General features: G+C 33.4%; 1 protein-coding gene across 1 annotated transcript; it reads right to left on the bottom strand.

Annotated features, from left to right (window-relative positions):
• Positions 1-7,111: 7,111 nt before the first annotated feature.
• On the bottom strand, positions 7,112-7,825 carry LOC132185160 (uncharacterized). Its single transcript, XM_059598971.1, has one exon. It carries the CDS (start codon positions 7,823-7,825, stop codon positions 7,112-7,114), a length of 714 nt encoding a protein of 237 aa, XP_059454954.1.
• Between the last annotated feature and the right edge of the window lie 5,358 nt (positions 7,826-13,183).

Here is a 13,183-nt window from a genome sequence, read left to right as displayed (position 1 = left end):
AGGATCTCGAAAATATCTCCAAATCTTCTGAGTTGATTCTTTTTCTCTTTTGGTCCCTCATCGTTACAATTTTCAAAATCATTCGTATGTTCCATGTATAGAACCTATAACACGTCTCTTCCTTCTAGGGACAATTGGTTGCTTGTTACGCTTATTTTCATATTAAACTTTATTTATCTCTATAAATAACGTAAATATCGTATGGCTGAGAATTACTCAATAGAAAAAGAGAATGTTTTTATTTTCAAAGGTGTTCATATTGAGTTTTCAAATGCATAATATGATCCAACACATAAAGCAATGACAATACCTTTTGCACGCAAATGCAACTGGAATTCGCATATGTGCACACAAAAAGATAAATGATTAGTATTAATAATTTGTCGATATATATATATATATATATATTTTTTCTTATAAATTTAATAAATTAACTATTAAATTTGTGGGATTTATTATTGACTTATATGTGGTTCATATAAGTCCACAATTCAATAAATCAACCATTAGATTTGTGGAGTCCACCTTTGACTTATATGGAGTTTACATAAGTCTATAAATTTAATAGTTAATTTATAAGATGATATGAAAAAAATATAAGCAAAATATTGACACCAATCATTTTTCACACGAAAATAAGTTGATACATGTACCTCACGCATCATCCTTTCTTTCTTTTTCTTTTTTTTTTTTTTTTGAGTCGCATCATTCTTCTAAATGTAAGCAGAATCAACTTTTTAATGGTAAAAAACAAAAAAAACCATTCTTATTGGTTGTTTACCATTGAGAAATAAAGCTTTTGTCAACAAAAAAACCTCATTTTTAAACTTTTTTATCAACTTTTTAGAGCAAAGAAGGTTTTTTTTTTTTTAAAAAAAAAAAAAAAATTTAATTTTTTTTTTTTTTAAGTTTTTTAACAAATAAAACAATTTTTGTCTAAGAGTTTTTTTAATACTAAAAACATTTTTTTAAATTCATTAACCCAATCCCAAATAGGGAGATAATTTTATTGGACCAAACCTTTGATACATATTCATTTGTTTTGTTTTTTATTGATACTGATAATGTATTCACTGGTCTTTTTTATGGTGTTGGGGTTCCTATAAATCTATAATCCTATCCTATGTTTTATTTTTAGGGGTAATTACATTTTGCCCCATGAACTACATGTCTTAGAGCATCTCCAGCAGTAAGAGGTATTCTACCTAGTCAAAAAGCACAATTCTCTATTTTAGCTACTCATTTTTTAATACCAACTCCAGCAGATTCTTTATTTCATTCTTTTTTTTATTAAATATTATTTTTTAATCTTTCGTTTTATTTTTTTTTATCCACGACCACTTTTGCATCATCTTGTAAATCACAATAGAATTGATTCACGCAGCATACCTGTATGTTATTTTTATTTTTCCATTTTTAGTTTGTCAATATGCATGCTATTCAATTTTTTTGAGGGAGTTTTTAGTGATTCAAAAAAGACTTGAATTTGTAGCATAAATTCATGAACAGAGAAGAGAGAAGAGAGAGAAACGTTGAGGGAGAGAGAGAAAATAATGTGAAAATAATATTATATTTAACAATCTAGTGTGCTACAGTGAATAGCAATATGAAGCTATTCACTATAGCAATTAAGGTATAATAGCTAATATGAAGTTATTCTATTGGAGCAAAAAAAATGACAAAAATAGCTAAATGTAGCTAATATCTCTCTTTTAGCTACACTGCTGGAGATGCTCTTAACACTTTTTCTTCATGAACTATCAACTATGACACTTGACTCCATCAAATTATCATCTTATGACAAAGTCCTATTTCGTCAGTCAAAATGGTTAAAATTAACGGTGAATGGTCATGTGCAAGTCATGTGCCATTTTAAATTTTTTTTCTTCCACTTTTGCCCTCATTTTAAATTGTTTTCATGTGTTGGATTAGGGTTTAGGAGGATATAAGAGTCATTTTCTCGGTCTAAAGTGAGGGCAAAAGTGAAAGAAAAAAATTTAAAATAGCACATAACTTGAACATGACCATTGACCGTCAATTTTAACCCATTTGACAGACGAACGTAATCAAACTTCCTAAAAAGCCTCCAGGCCCTGAACAATTTCAACGTGTAGAATGGTACTTTAGTTGCATCATCATGTCAAATGAGATATACATAAGAAACGGATAATTTAAAAGTAAAGTGACATACGACTCGTTTGAAATTTGAAAAAATAAAACACCTTATTCTTGAAATCGGAAACTAAATCACAAAATCGAAGTTTCTTAGCTTTGTTATTTCTTTCATCTTTTTTTCCCTTCCCTAACTATAACTAGTTGATTCTGTTTTTGGATAGATCGGGTTTATAGGTGACTTTCTAATTGTATAGACTGGCTTCCTTTCTCTGGAGTTCTGCTTCAGATCAAACTCATTTCCTTCCTGTTTGGATATGCATGCCAACTAAACTCTTTAATGTAGGCTCAGAACAATAATAATTAAAAATAAAAAAACAACCCTTTTTATCACTCAGAATTGAATTGTAAACCTAACATAAACCAATCTCAATCTCCCAGCTTATGGTGTGAGGTCAGTTATGAAAGTATCTTTTAAATTAATGTGGAATAGTTAGTTTCAATTTATTTCTTTTGTTTATTTTTTAAAGACAATTTTCAATGACCTACATGATTAAGATGATTAAGATGAAATCTTCAATGTTAAATATTGTTCATATGCATGTTTGAAATAGAATTTTTATTTTTTCTTATTATGTTTATTTCCTTATTAGGATTAGGTTTGCTATTACTACTAGGATTATGTTTACTTTATCTACAAGTATTTCTCTTTTATAAATAGGCTAGCTTATGATATAAGACTCAATTGAATTATTATCAAATCAGAGATGAAGATCTTATCTTTGGGTAGAAGACGAAGACGTTTCTCCTTACAGAATCAAAGACGCTATTCTTTAGTTAGTTACTTTAGTCTTTCGTTGCGTCACATCATCTGAAACTTAAAAAGGTACAAGAACTTTTTTTCATAGGATTTGATAAGATGTTTTCACAAGTATTTTAGATAAGTTCAGAGTTATTTTCATGGAAATAATGATGAGGTGAAAATAATAGCGGAAGCAATATAGAGAAAGAACACAAAGAATTTATGGGTAGTTTGGTATTAGACATCTACGTCCACCACACTGAATAACTCATAAGGACTACATTGTACTCATTAACTTAATTTGTCTACAATACAAATGTCTCTATTTATAGGGTACTACATAAATACAAATATAGTAATCAAATCCCCTTAATTTGATTACAATCCCAATATTTGATTACAATCAGCCCATAAATAAATAATATTTAATATCAACCTAACATTAAATATACATAAAATATAATATATTTTTCATATATTCTAACAATTCTCTTTATTTATTTACTAACTTTTTTCAAATTCATCCATTTTTCTTCCCCTTTCTAGATGTTGTTGAGCAATACTTAATCAGTCAGAGTACTAAGTTGTAACCAATGAGGAGATCGGATATCGGTAAGAGTAGAATAAGTGCTGAGTGGCACATAGTTTGTTTCTTTAATAAGATTTTATAAACAGTGGTTCGAATTGAAATGTTTAATTAGAAAGAAGATGGTTGTTAAACAATTAAGTTTATAATGTTTTAATCATTAATAGCATTCCCAGCAGTTTTCTTAATATTTTCCCAACATTTAAGGATCAATACTACATTTTACTTTTCTATTTATATATACTACACAATAGCTTCCTTTTATCATTTCCTATACTAATTAAATTTCATTCTTTACTCTTATTTATTTTTTTGTTCTTTATTTCTCTACTTTTTTAATGATTCAGGAGAGACAATGAATTTTTTTTTTTTTTAATAAGCACAAGGATTGTTACAGTGCAACCCTATGCATTGAGTTATACTATAGCGATCCTAATGTCTAAGGGAGATATAGAGAGTCCGTTGTGAGTGGCTTTTTGTGATTTTTTTAACATTTTTTTTCTAAATTTAAAAAAAGAAACCACATATAAAGAGTCTGTTCTAAAGTCTTTTGTTTTAAGTTGCTCTGAAATAAAAATTGAGCACCGGAAAACACAAAATTACAGTGGAATTGGGGCTAAACATTCAATCTCCTGATAGCTTGTCACTCAAGAAGACTATATTCTTCCCCAGCATATAGTGATAATTTCGCATTGAGAAGGTTTAAGGTAATGCCCTAAAAATTAACAACTAGAAACAGAACATCTCTTGTAGCAGCAAAGTCAATAATAATTATTAGGGAAAAATATAAAATGACCCCCCAAACTACCAGTCATTTGTAATTTAGCCCCCCAATGTTCAAAATTTAATAAACTAGCCCCTCAAACTACCAACTAGTTGCAATTTGGCCACTCCGTTAAGTAGCACCGTTAAAATGGATGGAAAATATAAAACGACGTCGTTTTGTTGAGGTAAAGTTACTAAAATACCTTTTTTTTTTTTTAAAAAAAAAAAAAAACCCACTAAACGTTGTCTTTCAAGCAACAAACCCCCTTTCACAAAACGTTGTCGTGTTGATTTCTTTCTCAAGCAAAGAGCCCCGTTTCTTATTTACAGTCGCTTGATCAAGTTTTGCCGTGGACTTCACCTTTTCAGAATCTGGTGGACTGTATCCCTCTTAAAGAATTTCACAAGAATCTCTTATTGGGGATTGTAGTGCTTTTGGTGGTCCCTGCTGAGTTTGTTCTTGTTTTGGAATTTCTAGGTGTGTAGATCTTAAAGCTAGTCCAGATTTTACCGCTTATGTAGAAGGATATGTTGCACGGCTTCAAGTTTTTCAGCAAATAACCCCCCGTCCAGCAGCTACTTCCTCTTCTTTATCAGCGACTTGTTTCTTTCATGTGCAATTTGTTCCTTTCAAGATTTCAATTCATCACGCCGTCAAATTAAAAAAAAAAAAAAGAAAAAAAAAAAAGCCCACTAAACGAGCAACAAACCCCCTTGCACAAAACGTTGTCGTGTTGATTTCTTTCTCAAGCAAAGAACCCCATCCAACAAATAACCCCCGTCCACCAAAAAGAATCCCCTGTCCAGCAGGTATTGGATCTTTTTCGTTAGCCACTTGTTCCTTTTACGTGCAATTTGTTCCTTTCAAGATTTCAGTTTGATTTCAATAGGCCAACTCCTTCAGATTTCAGTAGATTTTAGCAAACGAAAACAGAGAGATGAGAGATAGAAATACAGAGAGAGGGCGAGAGATGAGAGATAGAAGAGACGGATAGAGAGATACCTAGAATCGAGAGATTGAACGGCCACGATTCACAAATAAACCCTAAGAAACTTATTTCGTAAAACCCAAAATTTTGAAAACCATCGTTGACGAGCTGTGAGCCGGAGAGGAGAACGTTTTGAGCTGGAAGTGACGAACTGGAATGAAGAAGACGAAGAAAATGAAGTGAGAAACAGTATGAATGGAAGTACGATATGTTGTCGTGCAATAGATTCTTTTGGAAGCAAAACGACAACGTTTAGTCGGATTTGTTTTTAATTTGATTTTTTTAAAAAAAAAGGGTATTTTAGTAACTTAGCCTCAATAAAACGACGTCGTTTTGCATTTTCCATCTATTTTGACGGTGTTAACTAACGGAGTGGCCAAATTGTAACTAGTTGGTAGTTTGGGGGGCTAGTTTATTACATTTTGAACATTGGGGGGCTAAATTACAAATGGTTGGTAGTTTGGGGGGCCATTTTATATTTTTCCCTAATTATTAATTGATCGTCGAAGCATTAATTAATCCTTTTGCATCGAGCCTTTGTGTCGGGATTAAGATATATAACTTCTAAGATTTAAAATTGAAAGCAAAAGAATTAAAAGTTAGAGGAAATAGAAGTTGTAAATTTATTTCTTCCTATAACCTTAAGTTTTTTGGATAACTAGTAATTTAACATGGTATCAAAGCTAAATGTCTCAAGATTGAATCGTGACTCAGTCATTTACCCTCATTTCTTTTTTTTTCTTTTTGAAAATTCTAAAATACGACTTCAAACGACACCTATTCAAATGTCTAGGTGATTCACAAATATTAAGCGAAATAAGATCTGACCTAACAAATAATAATCAACCAAATACAAATATGTAATGAAAAACAAGAACACAGATATTTGGTTACGAAGAGGAAACTATTTAGAGAACTCTCTAAATACAAAACCTTTCCGGGGCAGTCAAACCTAGGAAATCAATCCACTATAAGAAGAATAAGGAATACAAGAAGGATTACAAAACCTTTGCAATTGATACTTCCTTGCACACGACAAGCGACCCACTTGACTTCTACCGCAGTAGCCTTTTCCAGAACATCTGGCACAATTCTTCTATATGATTTCCTTTTACCGGAACTCCGATAGACTTCTCAACCGTAGATTTATCAAAGAAATAACTAAAACTCTAAGAGATTCAATTTACCGCTCACCACATATGATCTCTCTTAGCACAACCTTCGACGAACTCTCTAGGGGTGAAAATCCGTGCCTCTCTCTTCTATAATGATGTATATATATCAATACATCAAACCCTAGACCTAGGCCCACTAAAATCATGTTTTTGGGCATAATAGGTACGGGGTGTCCGGACACGGCCTTGCGGAGCAAAAATAAGGTTTCTGGAATTGCGGTCCGGACACGGGGAAGGCCGGTCCGGACCTGGCATGCAATGAGTGAAACAGCATTTTAAAAATGTTGTCTAGTCTTGATTAATAGCTCTGATCGATGGGCGTTTAGGGTCCGATTGAGTTGAAATTTTGTAGAGACGTTCATGACACATGAATCTACATTATGAACGGTGGAGATTTGATTTTGAGCATTCTATATCAGTGTTTGAGTCACTGAACAGTAGCCTCTTCATTTTAGAACTGAATTAAGCCAACGCAAGAACTAACACTTTTCTTTTTTTGAAAAGACCATTTATGGCTTTATTAATCAATCAATCAAATAGTTACAGATTGCTCTTCTCGGATGATCTCCGAGATACAATCAGGGATTTCTCCCAACCATTCCTTTTCTATACCCATGTTCGCCGCCATTTTTGCAATATGGTGAGCGGCACAATTGGCGTTATGATTTACATATTTGAAGTCTCAATTATTAAACCCATTGAGCAAATTCCTTGCTTCATCTACTAGATATCCCGTCCTACTCCAATTTTCCTCCCTTGAGTTCAAAGCATCCACCACATTTTTAGCATCTCCTTCCATACATATATTAAGCATACCCTGTGCCATACAGAATTTCAAAGCATGAATGGCTGCCATTGTCTCTGCAGCGGTGGGGTCAAAGTGTCCTTGTTTGAGACTACATTTGACAGCCCTTACACGCCCATCATGATCCCGTATGACCACACCCATCCCCATCCTTCCCCTTGTGAGATTTAATGCAGCATCCCAGTTTACCTTCAGGCGGCCAGCAGGAGGTGCTTTCCATTTTTCCACGTCCATTCTCCCCGTTGGCTCCCCTTCGCGATACTCTCTGCCCATGGCCTTACCAAAATCAGCCCTTTGGACCAGCGTGTTGGGGTGAATAAAAACTCCTTCATGAAGCAACATGTTCCTCCTCAGCCATAATTGCCGTGACAAACCAGCAAACAGTTTTATATCCTCCTCCTTACCATTAAGCAATACCTCCTCTACTATATTAAAAAAATTGGGACCCATCAAAGTGCTCTTTTGGAATTTTTTGCAGCTAGCGCCCCAAGCATCCTTGGTGGAAGGACATGCCCATAAAATATGAAAACTCGTCTCCGGCTCCAATCCACAAACCGGACACCATGAATCATCCACAATTTTTCTCCTCATCAGATTCTCTCTAGTTGTGAGGATGTCATGAATAATTAAATTGACTTCTTCTTATAAGCTTAACCTTTTGAAATAATCGGTGATATTTTAACGTACATTTCCGAGGAAAGATAGTTTGAACAAATGATGAATAAAATGTCAAATTTGTAATCTTATATTTCCTGTACTATGGAAGTTTGTGGAGCATCAACAGAGAACAATTTGTTTTCATAGGGGTAGTTTGAACAAGTCTTTTGAGGCTTGCCCAATTTGCTGCTAGTTCAGGCAAGTTGAAAGACGAAAATTGTTGCCGTTTTATAGTATAATAAGCAAATTCATTGTAATGTGACGAACTTTTAGCTAGGCAGCAAGGGTAAGCATTGTTAGAATATATTAGAATCTTTAAAATATATTATTTCCTTTGTTATAATATTTTATATGTTCCTTAGTTTATTTTCCCTTCTTATGTATTTTAAGGTTTATTTGGGTTTCTTTCTCACTACTTATTGTTACTCTATAAATAAAAGCTCATATAATATTGTTTAACACAATTTTTTTTTTTAAAGCAATTTAATATAGTAAAGATGTAGCCCTAAACTCTCTTTAAACTTCCACTCTCTTCTCTCTCTCCTTTCTCTCATCTTCAATATATTTAACAAGCATTAATCCCTATCAAGTATATTTCTTCAAATTTCAAATATTATTTTCAAATTAAATGATTTGAATTTTATCATATCAGCTTATCGATACTAAAATATGAATGGATATGATAGCTATTGCTGTGGGAGTTAAATGTGGAATTCTTAAGGTGCATTTGAGATTGTGATTTGGCAAGAATAATCTACGTTTTTAAAAGATATCGCAAAACATAAGTGTTTGGCATTACGATTTAAAAAACACTTTAATTTAAAATAGAAAAAAAAAAATCTGCAATCTCTATAAATAGGCTAGGGGTGCTTATTTAAAAATGCGCAAGTTTAAACCAAAATTACCATTTCTCATTACAAATATTTAATAAAAAGTATTTTTTAACATGTTTTACTAAATGCTTTTACGATTTTAAAAAGTAATGATTTCAAAACACAATTTTTAAAAATGTACTTATTGAAATCGCAATCTTAAACAGACCCTTAATATCTTAAGAATTTTAAAGAATCTAATTTAATACGAAGAATGATTTATTACCAAGCTCATAAATCACATATATGTCTACCAGTTTTAGGCAAAGTGGTTGCAAAAGTTCATGTGTGGAGAGGTATGTGTGCGCCAATAAATTTGCTAGCAGGAATATAATTAGCTGTGCATTTATTTCTTGATAAGAATTCCACATAACTATCACAATGTACCAAATTTTCACATGACATAATAAATTTCTGAGCCCAGTTTACGAAACACTCACAAAAAATTCAAATGAACTTTTATATTTATGTTATATCAAAATATTTTTAATAAAGAAAGGGATTATCAAACATTTATGTCACAGTGTAATCCCTCAATATCGTCACCATTACCATTTCGATTCGATACGAGGCCGTGGAATTTGTGATTATTTTGTTCAGCCTCATTTATGGGGATATGCAAATATTGGTGTCGAAATTAATAACCAAAGAGACTAGGCTTACCTGCGGTAAACCAAACTACCGCATATTTGCGGTAGTATGGTTTGAAGGCTGGGATTTCACGTTAGCCTTTGGGCTAACGTGAATTTTAAAAAAAGTGCCGTCAATAAATTATGTTTAACTCCCGTCAAAAAATTCTGTTAACCCCTCAGAGGCTAACGTGAAACCAAAAGTGCCGTCAATAAATTCTTCTCAAACCTCTCTCTTCTTCTTTTCTATCCAAAATGTCTTCTCAATTTATCTTCTGAAAAATGATAATCGATGTGCAATTATAATGGGTGGTGGTGGTGGCAGCCTCATGATGCACGTAATAAATTGTTTGTAGTGGCAATGCTATCACCAGGTTGGTGATTAGGGTGCAGTAGTTAACGGGGAAGCTATAGCGGCAGCTTCATACGGGCAGTGGAAAAATGGAGGTGATCAAATGGTAGTAGCAGCATGGTGGCCCAAAAAAATTGGCAATGCAGCATGCATAACTAATTTTACTTAATTAAAGAAAAACAGAGAAAGAAGACTGGTTCTTCCCATATGCATCAACAACCATCGCCTCCATTTCTCTAATCCCTTCCACTGTCCGCCAACAACCTCGGTTCTTTTTATATACACACTCACAAGCATAAGCACAGGCACAAGCACGCAGTTTGTCTGTTTGTTTGTCTCTTTTTCTCTCGAGCAATAACGCAAACACAGAGAGAGTCTTCCTTGTTATTTGTTCATGGCCGACTCAGGCCGAGGAACACCGAAAGCCAGCGACGGAGGAGGTGGTGGGTGTCTGACCCAAAATAGAGAAAGCCGCCGGTTCTGAAACTGAAGCCGGAGGTGGAGAAGCCGGGTCTAGTTGAGGAAGTGCCGAAGTGGTAGAGGAACCGGAGAAGCCCAAGGCCGAGAAATTGAAGATTACTGAAATGATATTCAGACCCAGGATCTCTTTCTGCCAAAAAAAAAAATTAGCTCCTCCTGCTTCTTCTTCTGCTGCGAAAGAACTAGAACTCCCAAAACCGAAGAGAAACCTGTAGAACCTCCCAAGGTGGAAGACCAAGTCTGTCGGTTTTGGGTAAGTGGGATAACAGGAGAAGACGGTTTGGGTATTTCTTGACGGAAGTTAAACGGAATTTCTTAACGGCACTTCCTTTGGGGTTAAAAGACTTTAACGTGAAATCCCAGCCTTCAAACCAAACTACTGCAGATATGCGGTAGTTTGGTTTACTGCAGGTAAGCCTAGTCCATTGGAGGGGTTAGGGTTTAATTATATCTCATTAATTAGGCCCTTCCCTAACTCTATATAAACCCATTATGGGGCAAGTGGCCATAAGGCTTTCTTAACTCGAAATTCACCTAATATGAGTATAACGTGAGAAAAGAGGAAGAGAATTGTCTAGGATAAAAAGATTGAAAGGCCTTTTGGAGCTTTCTAATAAAATGATTTGATCTTTATATAATTTTTAATCTAGAGAAAATACTAATTTTTGTCTTCTTTTATTTAGATTGAAACGGAGAAAATGATTGTTGAAAACTTCTTCTTTTTTTTAATAGATATTTGTTGAAAACTTTTTACTCATTGCTTTAGAGTTATGTTGTTCCTTTACATAATTCTTACTTATACCAAATAAGAAATTCTTGATGATCATCTCCATTCTTGGAAAGGCATGTACCTTGTATGTCAGTGAAACGAGTAATTAATTAATGCTTAAGGAAGATTAGAGTTTTTGTTGATTCCTCCAAAATGTGACTTGGCCGACTTTTAAAATTATTATTAAATTTAAAATTATCATTATTAAATTTTAATTTATTAATAATTTTAAAATCATGTTATATTTGAAACGATACAATGAGGACTCTAGCCCTCTTTTTAGCATCACTCGAGTGAAACACATCTCATTCATTGGATACAAAATTTTCCAAAATATCAAAAATAAGGTCGTCTTTATTGCACCGTTACTCTAATTTTAAGGGGGAAATGTATTCAAAGTTTCAAACCTTGCAGCTGATTTTGGAGTATACAGAAAAATATCAACAAGTCAGATTTTGGAGTATAAGGCCGTCTTCCGACTCTCAAATTGAACCTTTCAAGCCAATCTTTTACATAAGACTTGCAGAAGCATGGAGCATTGACAATGACCCCCAGTTTACGTCAAGGCCGGAAGAAATAAAATCAAATCAAATCAAATCAAATCACTGAATTTTGACAAACACTTTGATTTTCCGCAGATACGAATCAAATATTGTTGTCAACATGCAGACAAATGGTATCTATTTACGTCAGCCTCGTCCTCGATATCAGGAAGAAGATTGGAATTAGAGCAAGGGTTAAATATTTATGAGAGTTTTATTATTATTATTATTTTTTTTCTATGGTTTCATTTTTACTATAAGAAGTTTTTGTGGTTTTGATAATAGATCAAGTTAGTCTTTCGTCAGTTGACCGTTAGTTGACTTAACGGAAAGTTACGTGGACTAATCAAATGTTGACACGTGGCACCTACTTAATATATATATATTTTTTAAAATTAAAAAAACAAATGTATTTTCTTAAAAAAAAAAAAAAAAAATTAGGGGTGGCTCTTGACCATTCGAGCCACCCCCTTTGGCCATGGGAGTGGCCGAAACCACCTCCAGTACCCATTGGGGGTGGCTCGACCACTGCTTGGAGCCTAGGGGTAGGCAGAAACCACCAGGTGAGTGCTTGGGGTGGCTGCGACCACCCATTCGACTGAATGGGGGTGGCCAAATGGACAGGCCACCCCAATTTTTTTTTTTTTTTTAGAAAATACATTTTTTTTTAATTTTAAAAAAAATATATATTTAAGTAGTGCCACGTGTCAACATTTGATTGGTCTACGTGGCTTTCTGTTAAGTGAACTGATGAAGGATTAACTTGGTTTATTATCAAAACCCCATGAACCTCCTGTAATAAAAATGAAACTCTAGAGAAAAAAAATAAAGTGGAGAAACCCCAAAAACTAATTTAATATTTAACCCTTAGAATAATGGTCGATGTATGCATGGTTCCATGCCATCGTAATGGAACATGCATGCATATGTAACACTTACACATGCACCTTCTCTAACCTCTAGAATCAAATGACTGATGCAGTAGACTAATTTGCCTTGATATATTTATTAAATATTGGGCTTTGTTGACTAAGTAGAATCTCTTCCTCTTGGGTTGTGCATGTATTTAAATATTTAATTATTCCTACCTTATCAAAACGAGTAATATACTAGATGTCTTTTTCTATATATATATTATTATTATTAAATTTGTGATAAATCACTATTAAATTTTGATCTAATGATAAATTTAAAAATAAATCACTTGAAGTAGAAAATTTTGTAAGGTGTAGTAATGGAGAATTGTTAAAGTCTAGAATCTTAATAAGTGTACTTGTAACATGTAAGAACTGATGAATTGCATGTGATTCTTTATTATAACTAGATGATAATTCCTCACATTGATTTATAGGAGTCAAAACTCAAAACCTTGGGTCGATAGAAATATAATAAATGGTACCTTTCAAATAGTTATAATTCTTGGAACCAAATAATCTATACGATGTAGCAACCTCCAGGCTCCAACATTAATATATCTCTATCTGTTGTCAAATCTAAGCTTTCTCATGAATTCCTTGAAAAAATTTAATTCAACTTTACTACAGGCTTCACTTGTATCAATCTCCTCATTCATGTCGGTTAGTCGGTGTGTATTGTAGGTGAAGTCTCATAAACAAATATGAATGCACTTAATTTGGTCATGAATGAT

Source organism: Corylus avellana, chromosome ca6 (genome assembly GCF_901000735.1).
Source record: "Corylus avellana chromosome ca6, CavTom2PMs-1.0".
Classification (NCBI taxonomy): domain Eukaryota; kingdom Viridiplantae; phylum Streptophyta; class Magnoliopsida; order Fagales; family Betulaceae; genus Corylus; species Corylus avellana.
This window is presented reverse-complemented; position numbering and strand designations above follow the sequence as displayed.